At 50.3% G+C, this 16,767-nt stretch overlaps 6 protein-coding genes across 7 annotated transcripts; 4 read left to right on the forward strand and 2 right to left on the reverse strand.

Annotated features, from left to right (window-relative positions):
• Positions 1-964: 964 nt before the first annotated feature.
• FOXG_14297 (uncharacterized protein) lies at positions 965-1,777 on the forward strand (the record flags this gene model as incomplete). The annotated part of the gene is made up of 3 exons (XM_018394365.1): positions 965-1,020; positions 1,068-1,194; positions 1,247-1,777. The coding sequence occupies 3 exons, from the start codon at positions 965-967 to the stop codon at positions 1,775-1,777; spliced, it is 714 nt and encodes a 237-aa protein (XP_018254034.1).
• Positions 1,778-2,325: 548 nt separating this feature from the next.
• FOXG_21555 (uncharacterized protein) lies at positions 2,326-2,505 on the reverse strand (the record flags this gene model as incomplete). Its single annotated transcript, XM_018401903.1, has 2 exons — positions 2,326-2,359; positions 2,381-2,505. The coding sequence occupies 2 exons, from the start codon at positions 2,503-2,505 to the stop codon at positions 2,326-2,328; spliced, it is 159 nt and encodes a 52-aa protein (XP_018254035.1).
• Positions 2,506-2,550: 45 nt separating this feature from the next.
• On the forward strand, positions 2,551-3,812 carry FOXG_14298 (uncharacterized protein). Its single transcript, XM_018394366.1, has 2 exons — positions 2,551-3,639; positions 3,715-3,812. Exon 1 carries the CDS (start codon positions 2,679-2,681, stop codon positions 3,597-3,599), a length of 921 nt encoding a protein of 306 aa, XP_018254036.1. The 5' UTR covers positions 2,551-2,678; the 3' UTR covers positions 3,600-3,639; positions 3,715-3,812.
• A 1,251-nt stretch (positions 3,813-5,063) lies between these two features.
• FOXG_14299 (uncharacterized protein) lies at positions 5,064-6,496 on the forward strand. The gene is made up of 2 exons (XM_018394367.1): positions 5,064-5,452; positions 5,501-6,496. The coding sequence occupies exons 1-2, from the start codon at positions 5,153-5,155 to the stop codon at positions 5,759-5,761; spliced, it is 561 nt and encodes a 186-aa protein (XP_018254037.1). The 5' UTR covers positions 5,064-5,152; the 3' UTR covers positions 5,762-6,496.
• A 3,776-nt stretch (positions 6,497-10,272) lies between these two features.
• Positions 10,273-11,101, forward strand: FOXG_21556 (uncharacterized protein). 2 transcript variants are annotated; one of them, XM_018401905.1, is made up of 3 exons: positions 10,273-10,364; positions 10,416-10,710; positions 10,766-11,101. In XM_018401905.1, exons 2-3 carry the CDS (start codon positions 10,437-10,439, stop codon positions 10,783-10,785), a joined length of 294 nt encoding a protein of 97 aa, XP_018254039.1. In that variant the 5' UTR covers positions 10,273-10,364; positions 10,416-10,436; the 3' UTR covers positions 10,786-11,101. The 2 variants fall into 2 exon arrangements, with proteins under 2 accessions (XP_018254039.1, XP_018254038.1); XM_018401904.1 differs by having other exon boundaries at positions 10,273-10,710.
• Positions 11,102-11,955: 854 nt separating this feature from the next.
• On the reverse strand, positions 11,956-15,145 carry FOXG_14301 (uncharacterized protein). The gene is made up of 2 exons (XM_018394368.1): positions 13,920-15,145; positions 11,956-13,864 (listed from the first exon to the last, which is right to left on the reverse strand). The coding sequence occupies exons 1-2, from the start codon at positions 14,828-14,830 to the stop codon at positions 11,959-11,961; spliced, it is 2,817 nt and encodes a 938-aa protein (XP_018254040.1). The 5' UTR covers positions 14,831-15,145; the 3' UTR covers positions 11,956-11,958.
• Between the last annotated feature and the right edge of the window lie 1,622 nt (positions 15,146-16,767).

The raw sequence follows: 16,767 nt of genomic DNA on the forward strand, positions 1-16,767 counted from the left end.
GATCTTCGTTCCTCACATCCTTCATCACAGCGGCACATCGCCAGTTCGGCCGGCCGCTTTCATCGTCCATACCTTTTCTTCGATAGCTTGGCGCACTTCTCCGACCTGCGCCTTGTCTCTGTCCTCCTCGCTGACTCGTGACGTGTCTGTGGTACAGAACAGTGTATCGTGAAGGAGGACGGTGCCGTTTGCATAGAAGAGAAGGCGCAGATGTTGCTCGGCAGACTTGTAGGTGGGGTGCGGGCTACATCTGCATACGATGGCTGTGGACTCGGCTGGACATTGCTGGGGAGACTGTCGGCCATCATGTTTAGCTAGCACTTCACCAGCTGTACCTCCTCCTTCGCCAGTAGTATCGCCTCTTTGGCCTATCTCGTATCTTCTTTGACTTGTTTCATCTCCTCGCGCAGCTACTCTAGTTCTTTCGTCGTCGGTGAAGCACGTCCCACTGGACATCAATACAGCTGATCTCAGCAGAGCTTCCCTCCAGTAGCGTCTCCCATCTAGTTCATCCAGCACATCATCGGCACAAAGGTGCACTATTCTCAAGAGGCCATCCCGTCAGCGGGAACATATCCCTCTCCAGCCTAGAATTCTCTTGCACAAATAGATCAAGTAGCTTTCCATGCCCAAAGCCAGGAGAACCATGATCCCCAAGATCGCCAGTACTGTAGCTGCAACCCTAGGACCGTGCTTCCTTGAGGAAACCCCTCTAGGGGAAAAACCCAAGGCGGCTAGAACGCTGCTCTGTGGGCGAGGCAGTCGACCCGTTCCACAGTCTCTAGGTAAGCTCTGTGCCGTTTCGACCCAGCGGTTTGGTCTAGTGGTCTTAGCGTGTCGAAGCGAGCGTCAGGGAGACGCAAATGGTCTGTGTTGGGCGGGGCATCTTTTATCCTCGCCCCATACTCATACATTTCAAGCCTGAGCTCCACACGGAGATCTCTCCTTTTCCACACATTCAGGCATGGCTCTGAACAGAACCCAAGAGCGAGGCGACGCTCTTTTGCGTTGCTTGAAACAGTTCGTCAGCCGCTGTCCTTACTGAGGTGCTCCCTAAATGCTCACAGACTGTTTGACGACGGCACATACTCAGATTTGACGATTGTATGCGGCGATAATCATCACAAAGTGCACAAAGCCATCGTTTGCCCACGCTCCGAATTCTTCGCCAGCGCCTGCAATGGCCCGTTCCAGGTATGACTATTACACGAGGCTGTGGCAATGCTAATCTCAAATGCAATATTAGGAGGGCGAGTCTAGCGTCATCCATCTCCCCGAAGACGATCCCTTCGCGGTAAAGGCGATGCTCCACTACCTTTATCATCTAGACTATCCTTTCATGGCCGTGCCAGTCGTAGATGCGGACGAAGCTGCTATGTCGCAACCCTTTACGTTTCGCTGCGCATATCAACCCAACGAATTTACACAAACAGATCCTGCAACAGGTCCTGGCCGCGCGCCGCTTTCCAAGAAGGCAAAGAAGAAGACGAAGGAGTCAAGGTGCGCTCAACCGTGCTCACAAAGGCCTGAATCCGTGCCACCGACTCCAAATCTCTGCCTATATGCCAAGGTCTATGCGTTAGGAGAGAAGTTTGGCATCAAGGACCTCAAAGGATTGGCCCTCGATAAATTCCACGCCGAAGCTGAGCATTATTGGCAGAGTGATGATTTCCTGCACGCTATCCAAGAGGTCTACAACTCAACAATAGATGAGGATCGCCTCCTGCGGGATATCGTAGTGGAGGTCGTTAATGCGCATCTAGAACTTTTAGATTAGTCAAGATGGCAAGAGTCAATTAAGGATATTGGTCTTTGTTTCGATCTACTGATGCGTTCCCGTTGCAGGCGACCTGACAGTGGTGTATTCAGGAAGCTGTTTTTGGCTCCCTGGCGATAATGCTGGCCAGCAATCTGCTTCTTGTTTTAGGGTAGATGCACGCCACGCCAGAGGAGTGCCTCTATGACAAGCCTCAGTGAAGGGGGCCAATGGGCGTTAGAGCACTTGCACCTTCTGCTCCAAAACAACATGCTCTTTGTAAAGTCTAGGGTGGGGTCACTAGTGTACATAACTCTACTTCCTAAGCAGACGTGTTGTAGGCAATTTCTGGCTGAGCAAATGAAGTACTTAGAAGTACCGCTTCTGCCTGGAGGCTTTGGGCGCAAATCTGTAGAAGTGGAGATAACCTGACAGTGCGAGTCGTAAGTACTGCCGCTAAATCCTGTCAAGTGCACAGCCAGCCACCTCGGAATGCATCTACAAGTGACTTCTGAGAGGTATTGAGGAAGAAGACCAAGCATGCCTGGTCTTATCAAGCGTGTCATGAATTATCTGGCAGGCGCGCGACGCGTATTGCTGTTACTGTCAAATGGGTGTACATACTATCCAGCACCACGTTTTAGCTTCTTAGACGTTGTTGCAGATAACATAACATATTGTATGGGCGGCCCACCAGCCTCTTTATCTGGTTGTTGTTGCCCTTCTGCCTTGCACACACCGTGAGCCATGCTTACGTGTGATCGCTGCAGGTAAATTTGCTGGTGTATAAAACCCTTTGAGTACCCGCAGCCCCTGGCTCTCACACATCAATAATTCGGTCTCCCACATACCGCCAAGTCAGGCCTCTGCAGACGCATTCTTCAACACTCTTCAAAGACACGCTTCGGGACCAAGAGTCAGGATGGGTTACCGGTCGCCACTATCACGGCTACCAGAGTCAGCCTCGGGTCTCACTAAACAAGAATACAAAATCACATCTGCAGACGGGATCGAGGTTTCCCTCTGGAGAATCGCCACCTGCAGCGCCGGTGAAAACTCTACGCGGCAGCCGGCCATGATTTATGTCCATGGCGGTGCATTCATTTTCAGAAACATTGACATGAAAACCGTCATCCTGGACAAGTTCAACAACAGCCTCGTCAGCAGACTGGGACTAGATCCGCTGCACGAGGCCGGCTGCGTCCTTCTCTACGTATCCTACCGCATCGCGACTGAGAAGCCGTTCCCCGCACCGGCCGAGGATGTGTATGCGGCCTACAAATATACCCTGACGCACGCAGCCGAGCTAGGTATCCTCGAAGACAAGATATGCATCATGGGCGTTAGCGCCGGCGCGAACCTCGCGTGGGTAGCTACCCACATGGCGCTGGACCGTGGCTTGTCTGGGTCGTGCGGCCTTATGGCCATCTACCCGATGCTTGACCCGGACACGACGTGGAACAAGCACGAGGGCGAGACGCGACAAGACGAGAAAGATACGCTGCGTCGCGGCTGGGACAGGTACCTTTCCCGGCTTCACGGGCTCCCCGCGGAGCAGCAAAAGTACGCTAGGCTGCTGCTGCTGTCGACTAAGGATCTCGACCGCCTTCCGCCCACACACGTCGACGTAGGGAGCCACGACTATTTCAAGGAGGAAGTGCTCCGGGCGATGGACATGCTGAGGGATGCCAATATCAATCTTACCGCAAAGGTCCTAGAGGGTATGCCGCATAATTTCGAGTCTGGACTCTACAAACTAGAACCCAGAAACGAGGTGTTGCAGAAGACATGGGATTCCAGGCGCTTGTTTCTTCAGAAAATATTTGGCCTGCGAGGTTTGTAGGAGGCGTTGTGACAGGTATAGCTTGGATGAGGTAATTAACGTCTGTCACCGAAAACCCAATATCGTGGATCAATTAATCAGTTAACATAACTAACACTACATTTTTGTATTACAGCAGCCCAGTGATGGGGTGTATAGTGACCGACCGGAGGGAGTTCGTTACGCTTTATGCGTTTTAGATGCTGTGATACAGTATCTCGGGAAGTGTTGCCTATATGGCATGGATGCTGGCGAACGGGTGAGCGACGATAACTGGAGAGAGGCTCCAGTCCTTGATTTGGCGTATATTTTGAGGCGACGGGAGGAGCTTATCAGCGGGGCTGGCATGACAGCGGCGAAGTTGCAGCCGTATCGGTTGTTTCGGCGTATACCGACAGTGTCGTTTATAAATGTGTATAGTGTGTGGCCTGGACCGCATAGCGAAAGCTATTGGTATGATTATCATGATTTTAGGTCTTAGTTAATTTTGCTGTGCATTATTCCCAAAGTGAGTTGGGAATAGCGTCATTTGTAGTTTGTGTAAAGTTCTTTGTAGTTAGTAGATTTATTCGCGCAAAAGTGTACGAGCGAACAGTAAGTAGAGAGTTTAGTAAAAGTGAGCGAGTAGAGCAGAGTAGTGCGAGCATGTGTAACTGATGTTGAAATTATTTCAAATGAACTTGTAGTAAACACCAACGAACCGAAGGTGAGTTGGGTAAAGTGAGGTTGGGAATAACCTCATCCACGTAGGCTGTACCCAGACAAGTGGTAATAAACTAGTCAGGGAATAGTTTAAACCCCGTAGCGATGGTCAGGATTCTGAACAGAGCCGAAGGCGATATTACGGAACGGAGTGACATGCGAAAGGAAGGGACCGGAGGGACCTGACTTGAGTTACTATGAGATGGGACACTCATAGAAAAGTTCTTATCTTTTCTGCAAAATGGCTTATCATTTTGAAAAAAAGGTACTTCCGAATTATATGAGGAATGTATGACACTGTGAAGTAGTGTCCCAGCTCGTCACATCGAAAATTGAAAATTTTTGATAAGGAGGTACTTGTGCCTCCGAGCGCAGCAAGAGAGAAGTCCCCCTTTAACGGCGAAGCCGTTTCTTAATATTGGTCAAGGGGGACGATGGGACATGGGACAGGCTGACAACTTGTTGTCGCCCATGTCAGTCCAATTAACGAATGAGGAACGAATGAGAGTATATAGGCGACGAGGCTGACCGAGGAGTGTTGTTTTTAATGGACGAGAGCGAGGGACGAGTGGAGTCCAGTACTATGTTAAGAGGGCGAAATGAGGGACGAATGAAAGCCCCGTTGTTGGTGTGAGTCAGAGAGGAACGATCTGACTGAAGCGGGAGCGCTGAGGTATACTTCTTGTCATTGATTGGTCTTATTGCTCCCTTACATTGTATAAATCATTGATTCGCGTCAGGGGCTTGGAATGCGGGGTTACGAGTTTTACCTGACCTCACCGCCCTGGTGAGTAAGGACATAAAGGTGTTATCGCAGTCAACATGCAGTGTACCAAACCCGCCATATCTACATCAACTTCCCGCCCAGAATCATGACTCTTACCACGAAGAGTGTTGAATTTAGTGGGAGACTCAAGATTGCCTACCTTCACGATAATGAGGACGGTGTACTCACTTTATCGAATGACACCGCTTGCGCGTTCGAGCTGAAGGAAGGCGATTTCGTTCTTGCGGAAGGCCGTGAAACTCACCGCACTATTCTCAAAGTACGCTTAGATGGGGGCAAGACTAATAATGAGCTTTCCGCCTATATCAGTAGGAGTTCATGCAGAACCCTTGGTGCCAGAGCTGGTGATGAAATTAGCTTGTCATCGGTAAGAGGTGTTAAAGAGGTGCGTCTATGCATAAAGAAACATTCTTCGATATTGATGGACATCCAGATCGACAAAATAGCCGTATGCGCACTTGATACAGATGTAAAAAATGTATCATCGGATCAGAGCATGTTCAACATTCTTGCGCCATATTTGTCGAAACGATCTAATATTTGCACTGGAGAGCGGTTCATCGTCTTCCATACTGTTCCGTCGATTCGCTTCATGGTCAAAGAAATTGAAATCGAGGGAGCCCCTGCGGAATACGGAATCATCACTGCGGAAACGTCTATTCATTGCGGTAGAGCATACACAGAGACTGCCTAGATTAGAACTGTAGCGCCGGAAGTCTATCTGACGAACTCCTTCTGGCAAACGTACTCGATAGAAAAGAAGGATTTTGGCCGACTAAGGATGGTATCCTGTAAGCGCTACGGTTCCATATTCGTGAGCAGGCAGTGTCACAGAGCCACATATAGTTGATCGAGCTACTGTACATCACCACCAAAGTGGCCTCCTCTCGGGGCTCGAGACTCGAACGACTTGATGACGGTGAGTCGATGGACAGGAGGCGCGACAGTTAGCCAAGATAGCCGCCAAACCTCCTGCTTCTAGCACCAAAACCGCCAACTGGCGGTTAGAGTATTGGATCACCCACCAATCGCATAAGTCATCTAGGCGCCCGTCTCTTCACCGCATGGAAAGAGGTCACAGCCAGCAGCAGTAGCGTTTATTACGCCCGGGAAAACGGATGTCATAGGGCCTATGGTCACGTCAAACTATTCACGCGTCCCCTGCTTTTAATCCGTTGAGGTCACAGCCAACGCGTAACTTTCATCCGCAAGCAACGTCCAATAAGCTGAAACGTCTCTAGCTAGGGTTCGCCGACATGACGTACTTGTAATGGGAGAGATGGGCAGGTGCCAGGTGCGTTTGTGCTATAAACAACGTGGTACTGGATAGTATGTACACCCATATGGCAGTAACAGCAACACGCGTCGCGTGCAATTCATGACGCGCTCCATAAGACCAGACATGCTCGGTCTACTTCCTAAACACCTCTCAGAAGTCACTTGTGCTGCTTCGCAGAGGTTGCCGCACTGGCATTAGGCATTCCGGGGTGGCTGGCTGTGCTGCACCACAGTGGAGTTGCCGACGAACCCTGATTAACACATTGCCCCTGTCATTCAATCTGCCGCCCGCTACAGTTCACAGCAATATGGGAAGGGGCAATGGTGAGCCGGGCTCGGTGCGACAACTATGAGGCATTGCCAGAGCCACTAATACATTTGGTCATTGGAAATTTTCAATCACGTGAGAGATAGCAAGCACTATGCGCTGTAGCCGCCCTGAATGATGTAACAAATGTGTCGGCTTCCTGTGACACCATTGGCGTCTTGGCGAGTCAGCATTTGTTGGACCCACACACGAGAGAAGGGATAAGATGCAAACCAGTCTCTTTTCTTCAGGGCCATTGCTGTTCTATACATAGTGCACACCACAGGGAGTTATTGTGAGGAGCCCATTCACCCACCAATCATCCTCGGCGCCAGCGCTGCCCTCAAATCAAACAAATCAAATCCGGGGTCATATTTGAGATATTTGATAACTCTCAAGACTGGATTTGTTGTTTGAAATATTTATTCAAATATTTCAAATATTTCAAATCTGACTCTCTATGCTTCCATGCTAACATCTCCAATCTCCCATTGGACCTCCTCCCCCCACCTATTGTCGCCCCTAGCTTCACCGCACCATGTCTGACCCAGTTCTTAAGGCATTGTAACTTCTCCAGCGTTTCCGTCGTCATCGAAAGCCTCTGCGTCGTCAGCGTTAGCTTGGCTAGGCTGAACGACCTCTCGCAATCAGTCGCCATCGCCGGTATCGCGAGTATATCGAGAGCCAATTGGCTGATCATCGGGAATTGTCCCTGGTGAGCCATCCACCACTCGATTGGATCCTCAGTCTCTTGCGGCTCTAGCCGCAGATACCGCTCAAGCTCGCTTCCCATCACCGTGGTCTTCGCTGTCCTGCTTTTAATCCATTGCTTGAACACGCTAACTTCAGTTGTCGTCCTTGGTACGCTTAAGGATGTCGATGTGTCCATGATCATCTTCTGCTGCTCATCCACCGGCCGGTTGCAGTGGTACCAACGGTCCAAGTAGTCAGACAGTCCAATTTTGGCATCCCTCACCCACACAAGCTGCTCTTCCGACGCCCAGTTCACCTCCAGATAGTTCATGCCGAGTGATGGGTGGAGGATGATGGATGCAGCGAACAACGGTGAGTCTCCAAGCTTGGTGTAGTACTCGTTTAGTTTCTGCCAGGCAGTCATGATGGACAGTCTTAAATAGTGTCGGTGATCCTTTCCCATGTCATCGATTCCTAATGATCCTGATGGCTTGCCTGATCCATCATCGCATTGTCTCGAGCCACGATCTGACAAGGGGCCTTGCCTGGACTTTCGCGGATGGATATCCGTCTCGCAATCCCTAAATCGAGCAGGAAGCTGCCGGTTACGGTCTGGTCGCCCTCGAGCCTGCTCGGCCTGCGAGTTGGTGTCCTGTCCCCCTGCCTCGTCTGGAACGGCATGATGGAACAGCTTCCGATCCTCTAGGTGTTCCAGCAAGTACTCCATACCCGTCATCACTTCCCAGAGCCGTCCGTTACCTCCTTCGCTGCCCCAGCCCTGCGTTCTCATAGTCTGTAGATAGAATGGCTCAAGAATAAGTTTGATTTCTGCCAACAGTCTCCAGTCATCTCCCTTCAGCATGTCGGCCTCCGGTAGCCATTTCTCCACTTCTGGGTGGACCAAGAACGCCCTGATGTCTCCCTGCTTGACGAGCGCTCGAGAGATCATGAGGTAAGTGGAGTTCCATCTCGTATCGTTATTCATTACGACCTCTAGCTCTGCCGTCGACTCACTCGCCAAGAGGTATTCTTGTGCTTCGTCGTTCTCGCGTGAGATCCTTTTGAAGAGCTCACACCTCTGAGGGGAAGATCTGATGAATTTGACAACATTGTGGAGCTTTCCCACCGGCCCTTTCTTTCTCCAGTGTCGTAGGTCATCCTCGCGCCGGCCGAGAAGATCAAATACCTGCGATTCGGCCTCGAAAGACTCGAAATCTTCGCCGTAGAGAAAGGCGCGAGCAACCAGGTTCAGGATATGCCCATAACAGCGCATACGTCTGGCCCGAACGTCCGCCAGACTCATCTCTGCGTCGAGATCTCCGTAAAAGTTCACGAGACAGCTGTCGTTTGAAGATGCGTTGTCCGAGATCACGGTTCCGACTCGGTCCTCTATCTTCCATTCTCGCACAACTTGCCCGAGCGTCACCGCAAGACTTTCTCCGCTATGACACCCTAGCTGGCGACGGAGTGCCAATAGGCGCGACTGGTGCTTGCCCTGGCGGTCAAGAAAATGAGCTGTGACTGCCATAACAGCATGCCGATTAGGCGATGTCCACAGGTCGAACCCCAGATGGATTTTAGTAAGGGCATCTGAGAGCTCCTGCTTGATCTCATCTTTCTTAGACTTGTACGTGTCATCCAGCAAACGGCCCATCGATTGCCGGCTCCATGGTATCTGGTCAGCTAGGTGAGGGTCAAGCTGCCAAGCGAGCTGCTGAAAGAATGTATCGCTGAAGAAGGAAAAAGGAACATTGGTGTTGATCAGAAGTCCCAGGCTCAGTTCTCGGATCATCTTGACTCTAGCACGCGGCACGGCGCTGTACTGCAAGCGTCGTCGCTTGGGCCGTTCAGATTCATCGGTTGACAGATCTGGATCAGCTGCTTGACTGCTCTCGAAAATCCTGTGAGACCTGGCGTTGGTCAATAGTGCTCAAGCTCGCGACGTCACATTCACATTCACATACTTGCGGAGATGGTCCGCTGCCGAACTCGTAGCAGCAGCGGCGAAGAACTCAGGCTGACCCTTCGCGTCACACAAACGACAGGCCCAGTAAGGACTCAAAGGACTATCGTTAGTGTCGATCTCAACAAGAAAAAATCCATGGCGCTTGATCCAGCTCTTCCGGCCCTTCGAGCCCTTCCGGGACAAGGACTCTTCCAAAACATATCGTTTGTTCCTCCACACTGCTCGCGGAAGATCTGCAACAGTAGGGTGGTCTGGCAATGCCGACTGCGTCGTCAGCTCGAATTGACTCGCCAAATTCCTCGGTGGTCGAAGAAAAGAAAAGGCAGAGGGTGGAGGCGAAGGAAGCATGATGTCGTCGGATTCCATCGGGTTAGGCGTCGACTCGTGGGAGGAATGGTACGCGTTGAAAGGTAAACAAACTAGCACTGACGCGACTTGATGTCGCTAGGACGGGACGTAAAAGTTAAGGAGCTACTTTCTCCCCCACCAGCCTGACCGTGGTACTGGGGTAGCTCACTAATGGAAGGCTTGATGGATGACTTTGATTGGCTGGGGTCGCTCACCAGCCAGGTTCCGGGTAAGCTGTGAAAGCGCGGTCAACGGTCTGGCAGCATGGACGCTGGATGGCATATTGTGTATCAAATATATCAAATGTTATTTCAAATCGAGGATTTTGTATTTGTTTGATTGAAATAAAATTTTGGCATATTTGATTGATTTGTTTGGCAATTTGTTTGATTGGATTTGATCTGGGGGCTGCGCTGCTCGGCGCTTGCTCCCCTTTGAGCTGGCCAATGAGATCACGGCCGTCCGCGCCGACTATCTGTCTTTTGGTAAGATGAGGAGTTCTCGCGCTACGATTGGATGATCTATCGAACTAGCTAGCGCTTGTCTTTCCGCCAGTGACCGTTCACGCGACGGGCCGGCCAGGTGGGGAGCTTGTAATTTGCGTGTGCTCCTAGTTATTAATTGAGTCGACTGTGATGATGGTTCCTCGTCTTCCTGATTCTCCTTATCTCCTCTCTCATCTATTCTTCGACTTCTAACAAGACCGTGAGTGGATCGACATCAGCCTTTATGTCTTCTTCTGACATATAATATTAGACATTGACTATCGACGTAAAAATGTCTTCCATTGATGAACGAGAGCTACAAAAAGCAGTTACTTCAACGGTTTCAAGCTTGAAAGTGACAGTTGCATTCCGGCTGAGATTACTTGCGGCCCAGGCCAATCTCATGGCAGACAAGGTTAACGAGATAGACCCTACTCGGGAGAATGTCAACATCCTTAACGACGTACAGCAAAAGGCGGATGAAGCCGTGGCTAAACTAGAACTGTCTGCCATATGGAAGGTGATCAAGTCTTCTGAGCTAAGCGCAGAGTCGGGCATATCTCAAGGTACCGCCATTTTCAAAGCTATCTTCTCCTTATATGTCCACTGACACGAAAGAAGATGTTGCTGGTAAATTTTAAGCCCATGATAAGTTCAGTATCGAATGACATGAACTTGGACTATATTAGATAGACAGCGACATCGAGAGTTCGGTGGAGCTATCGCTTCGTTTGCAACGGTAGAACGAGTACGATTTGTCTATCTTAGATGCTGAAATGAGTATGGGGATGACTCGATGGTTGGAACTATCACAGAGTTTCCGTGTGTTTCCTGAATTTTAGGTACGAGCAAATTTACGATTGGCTTGAGTAATTTTGTTCTCCGATATCTGATGTAGCCGTCCAATTTAGCAAACCTTCTGTATCTATCATAGAATGAACTGCTTTCTTAAATTCCCTAATCCTCGTAATCTATGCTTTTGGTACCTTTTGTAGCTTTAAGGTTTTCAGATGCCACTATTCCGTCAAAGCTCAGAGTCTTCGTAATGCCACTTGTTCCGCCTCTAATTCGCTCCAGATCGGTATGCTGTGTCTCTTGGTTGGTAAAAGCCCTTACAGCTAGCAGATTGACCGCCTGTTGGGCTTTCTAGAGCTGCCAGTGTTAATTTCGTTTCTATCTTGTCGGAAAGGAATGAGAAACGGCACATTCGAGTCGCCTGCCACGGATACCGTCGACTTTGATCACAATGATTTGCTCAAACACTACACCCCAAACATAACTAGCATCGGCCTATGTAATGACCAAATCTCTCGAATATTACACTTCTAGCTTGCTTACAATGGGGAGAGCGGATGAGAACCTAGTTGAGCTGAGTTCTCAAGCATGACATGCCTATCAGCATGGCAATAACTGAAGGTAGCCGTGTTTTGTTTAACTATGACAATGATGCTAGGTTCCTGGCATTTTCCTACATCTCAAAAGGCTAATGGATTCACGCTTGCCAGTTCATCTTACATTCTAGACTTACCTCGCAGCTATATAATAGGCAATTACTACACCGGCGTGACAGAATGGCTACACCGGCGTCACTCTTGCACAGGCGTCGTTTTTATGGCCTCTGATTCGCTCCTTTTTTCCATCGACCCACAGGTACATCCGCGCAAAGGCGGTGAAGGCAGCTCCCTTAACAAGTCCTCGCTTTTGATAAACCAATCGGGTCAACCAGTTCTAAAGCGAACATCACAACAAGGTCTAATTTTCACTGCAGAACCAGACCAATTCAAGTATGCCCTGGAGGGCAGCTATCTATCTCGCTATCCTCTAACTGATATCGAAGGAAGTACCTCCTCGTCGCTGTCAAGCAGCTCCCACTGACTCCTTCGCCTACGAATGCTAGGTTGCGTCTTCCGTCCGCTGGCACGCACTCCTATAGTTCGTCCACCTCCAAGAACAGCTGACCGGCTGCGCGTTTGGCGCTGGGATGAGGTGCTGGCCTGGCTACTAGCCTGGCTGCTAACTTGTTGGCTCGATTCCAGTGGAAGCCTGGCTAGCGTTGGCCTATTAAGACGTCCTGGTGGTCGACCTCGTCTGCGCCCTGTTGCCTGGCTTGCTGGTTTTCTGGCCGGCCGGCTATCAGTTTGACAGCTTGCCTCGATTGCTAGCCGCGCTGGAACGGCCTGTGTGGTGTTCTTAGGTCTGCCACGGAGAGCAGTTGCGATCCTAGGGTCGAGGATTCGTCGGTATGGATCTTGAGAGGATGGCTCTCGTAGTCGCCACCGCGGATGGACCTCCCACCTAGTGAAAGGCATTCCACTCACCAGCTTTGAGTATATATTGTGGCAACAGGGGATACCAAGCTCGGTCGAAACCGAGCATTCCTCGCCGCAATCCCCGAGAGGGTCAGGAAACGGATTCTTTCCTGTCGGCATTGCTTTCTTTGCCAGCTGGTATTGTTTCGTGATCAGTCCGAGACCCTTCGAAGAGAGCGCTATCCAGAGTTCGCCAAGATACTCCGAGCTGGACCCCATATACTCTCGTGCGGTAAGTACCTCATCCGCTGCGCAGGCATCGTTGAAATCTCGCTCTTGGTCCTTCATCATGTCCTGCATAGCCTCAAACAGGCGATAGATATTGCTCATACCATTCAGAAGATAGCTCTTGATGTTGTTATTGCTTGCTTCTGTCCCAGATGTGACGCGGACGCCGAAATTGCGATACTTCCGGATGAAACAGCGGGCCCATTGGGACCTGACGGGCATGTAGGTTCCATGGAGATACCGCAAGATAGCTCGCTGGTCGTCAAACTCCTTACAGAGGTTTGCCCATGCCTCCTCGTGGGCCTCCTCGGTCTCAGCAAATAAGACGAGCTTCCACATGATGAGAACTCCTCGATAGTTATGAGGGATAGCCTCGGTTATTGGCGTATGAACCAACCCTCGGCCTTGGGGGCTTAGTTGAGCCTGTGGCTGCGGGGTAGTTGCCTCTCTGTCGCTGGTATCAGGACTGCTACTTTTGCTGGTGCTGCGGGCCCTAACCCACTTCTGCTTTGACTTGAGCAGGACGTTCGAATTGATATGGTGGATACACAGCTGCTGCTGTACATCAGGGAACTGGTCGTTCAATGCGGCTTTCATCTGGTCGTCGAAATCGGTGACGATCACATCCGGTTGCCGGATGGAGTGCTGCTCTGCTAGCTGCCGAATGCTCCCGGAGACAAATTGGAACCCTTCTCTCCTCTCGTTATCGATCAGACCGAATGCAGCGTTATAGACAGAGCCAAGGCATGTCTGCCCCGTTGCTTGGAATAAGGGAAGCTTGAAGCGGTTGGTGTTATATGTGTTGTCGAAGCTGATGACCTCGGGGAACCGCTTCCACATCTGGAGGCAGTAAGGAGAGGCCCAGACAAGGCCAACAAGACGGTTTGGCTCATCGCCCCCCCACTTAACGAGATAAGGAATCTTCATCTCGTCAAGCAGCTTGATCAGGGCTGCAGTAGGAGTGTGGCCGTCCAGCTTGTCTCGGTTGATACGAGACCTGGCGTTATAGATGTCTTTTCGTGTAAAGGATGACTCGGGATGCTGCTCCTGGACGATAGCACGTACGTCACGGGCCCGAATTCCGACCCGGCGGCTTGTCGATTCGACCGTTGTCCTGATAGAGCTCGGTGAGTCTCCGATGGGAGGGATGAGCAGATGGCCCGATGCTGCGGCTGTGGTTATGCTGGCTGTGTTCGAGGTTCGAGTGTTGTCGTAAGAGTCACTTCCCCTCCTCTAACGCTTCGGCAACAACCATCCATTTACATCCACACTTTCGAGACTTTCGTCGTCGAAGACCTGCGCCTTGACTAGGCGCTGGTTCTCCGAATCGATCGCATTGGAAAGTGTACCGGATCCTCCGGCCCTTATATGAATGGGCATTTCGTCGAACAATACCGAAGCCATTAGCCTTTGCGAAAGTATTCACCCACTCGAACAGGACTTCGGCTGACGGCGCTGGGTCGCCTGGGATAGATGGGTTCGGAATCGCGTCAGGGACAGGCGATGACGAGTGGTCGGGCAAGGGTGGCGAGGTTATAGCTGGAGAGTGCCTGTCTTGGGGAGGCGAGTAGGGCGGGGGTGATTCGAGAGCATCTGAACTGAGCGGCGAGTACCCCCATCTCTCACGCCATTGGCGGACTTGTTCGTATGACCGGACGAGCTCGAAGGTCAGTCGCCTGTCTGTCCCAATAATCTCGCGCACTAGCCTGAGGGCGGACTGAAACTGGGGCCTTGTTGGAGACGATTGCTCTTGTGCTGGTTGCAGTGGAGAGCAGGAACTCAGTTTGTCGATTTCCGGGCCTGGTATAGGTATTCTTACTCGCTGCGGTCGTCCTCCTTGGGTTGGGAAATCGTTCGAAAGGTGAATCTCTTGATCGAATCGTAGCCCCCATGGTGGCTCGTTCAGCGCGCGCGACCCATGGGGCCGTGGAGCGGTCGTGAACGTCTCTGGATACGAGGCGAAGAGATTATAGAGTGCCTCATCGTCTCCGACGCCATAGTGTCGGCCAATGCTCGTCCCTGTGCTATTAGACGAAGGTGGTCTTGAACTATCAGATTGGTCCTGCCGCTGTCGTTTTCGAGGACGGAATTGATAGCTTCGTTGTCGTTGGTTGCTTAGGGAGCTAGATGAATACTCGGGCTGGGACATGACGGTCTGGATCGCGATAGGGTGTGTCGCATGCACGGTGAGAAGATGATTAAAAGGGTACTTGATTTGACGGTGAAAGAAGGAAAGAAGGGTCTCATTTCAGCAGAAACGAAAGTCCTGCTTTGTGATGCAGATGGTTTAAAGATGAGGCCGTTGGCGATATCTGATACAGCCTGTGTTCGAGGGTTGGTCTCAGCAGGGGTCCAACACAGGACACCCCCAGCACTTTGACCTTAACAAATACCGTATCTTTCGAGAAAAACCATTCTAAGTAGGCTCTACATGTCAGACACGCGTGCTCATATAATGATGGAGTGGATAATCAGAAGATGGAGAAGTGTATATCGAGTTCGGAGAACCGTGAATGATTGATTTAGGCTCATGATCATGTCTCTGACTGATCTGTAGATGTGTAGTGTCCTTCTTGTTCTTCGTTCTCCCTCCTCGTCTCAATATCTGAAGAGGAAAGGCCAAGATACGAGACCTGCCAATCCTGCAACAGATCTGTAATGCTGTTCAGACAATTCTGGTATCATCGTGAGACATCGTCCCTTGAGGTGACTGCCTGTGTAACACCATCTTGCATGCCACTTCTCTAACACTACACGCGGCAAAGAGGTAATTAATGTAGTAGCTAGCTGGTGAAGAGCTTCATGGGGCGCGTCGATCGTCGCGGTGGGGAGCTAAGCTAGAGGTACAACGAGCGGTGTTGGCAGAATCTAAATGCACTAACAAAAAGGGATGGGCCAATCAGAGGCCATAAAAACGACGCCTGTGTAAGAGTGACGCCAGTGTAGCCATTCTGTCACGCCGGTGTAGTAATTGCCTTCTTGGATCGTTCGTCGTAGTCGTTCTGTTTATTGTGCGGTTTAGGGGGAGGAAGAGACACATGTTCTAGCCAATCAATGATAGAAAGTTCGTCGCAAAAATGATGCATTTCACCGACTCGAAGAACAGTTGCAGAAATGAGGCAGCATCCGGGTCAGCTATGGCAATATTGATGTCGATGACGATAGAACCAGCGTGGAAGTGGAGTGGGTTGAACTGGGATAAGATAAGAGGGAGTTGCCACGAGAAAACCTAAGTCGTGTGGGGCTATTGAGTCAGCCAGCCACATCACCAGCCATCACCAGCCACTGTTCAGGCGTCAATGGCTTCCGAAGAATGTACAGGCGCAGCGCGCAACTGAAAGGTCCAAGAATTAGGGCATCTAAGTTGATTGCCACTATCATGAAAATTTAGTAATTGACGGGCATTTTTCGCGTTCCCCTGTCCACTTCGCATGTATATGTCTATCTCCGGTCTATTTGCAAAGTGTTATAGGGTAGGCCGGTTTTAGGTGCACAGTATAGTGAGACACTCGCTTGTCTGGCACACTAGCCTATCAACCATGTTGTTCTTTCTTTATAAATATCGATTAGAATATTAGAATAACGTGGCGTGGTTGATACGCAGTCTGACGGGACAAATAGTCTTACCAAAAAAAAAAAAAAAAAATAGCTCTTGACTTTAAAGTCTTCTAATAACAACACAAACTGTCTGATCAATTACTTGTGATCCTTCCTTTACAGTCATCGTCCCTCCTTTCTGTAGTCTAGTCATTTTTGCCCTTCGGCGCCGACTTTAGTATCTCATTTGCTTGTTCAAGTCCTTTTTTCTTAGCTACTGATAAGGTTACCTTGTGCATAACTGCCTTAGCTTCCTTATAAAGAGACTGAGGAGCTTTAAGAACTGACTCTGGAGAGCTACTATGATGCCTTTGGATTCATCTTATACTGTGAGGTATTCAGACTGAGACTGGGCCTCATTCGCTGTTGTTATGGTCTTTGAAGTCCAAGGGGCAAAGGGTTTAGTGGCTCCTCGATGTAACGGTTGCACAAGCCGTTAAACCACAGGGCAAAAAGATCAGGCCATAATCGCTATGCAAGCAACCATGG

The sequence above is a fragment of the Fusarium oxysporum genome, chromosome 14 (assembly GCF_000149955.1).
Source record: "Fusarium oxysporum f. sp. lycopersici 4287 chromosome 14, whole genome shotgun sequence".
NCBI lineage: Eukaryota > Fungi > Ascomycota > Sordariomycetes > Hypocreales > Nectriaceae > Fusarium > Fusarium oxysporum.

What these genes read in the sequence shown, in the direction of transcription:
- FOXG_21556 (XM_018401904.1), top strand. Translation starts at nt 10,437, where the DNA reads ATGTCTTCCATTGATGAACGAGAGCTACAAAAAGCAGTTACTTCAACG. An exon ending in AGAGTCGGGCATATCTCAAG is followed by an intron (nt 10,711 to 10,765) that starts GTACCGCCATTT and finishes ACACGAAAGAAG; the next exon opens with ATGTTGCTGGTAAATTTTAA.
- FOXG_14298 (XM_018394366.1), top strand. Translation starts at nt 2,679, where the DNA reads ATGGGTTACCGGTCGCCACTATCACGGCTACCAGAGTCAGCCTCGGGT.
- FOXG_14299 (XM_018394367.1), top strand. Translation starts at nt 5,153, where the DNA reads ATGACTCTTACCACGAAGAGTGTTGAATTTAGTGGGAGACTCAAGATT. An exon ending in CGGTAAGAGGTGTTAAAGAG is followed by an intron (nt 5,453 to 5,500) that starts GTGCGTCTATGC and finishes ATGGACATCCAG; the next exon opens with ATCGACAAAATAGCCGTATG.
- FOXG_14301 (XM_018394368.1), bottom strand. Translation starts at nt 14,830, where the DNA reads ATGTCCCAGCCCGAGTATTCATCTAGCTCCCTAAGCAACCAACGACAA. An exon ending in TGGATGGTTGTTGCCGAAGC is followed by an intron (nt 13,865 to 13,919) that starts GTTAGAGGAGGG and finishes GAACACAGCCAG; the next exon opens with CATAACCACAGCCGCAGCAT.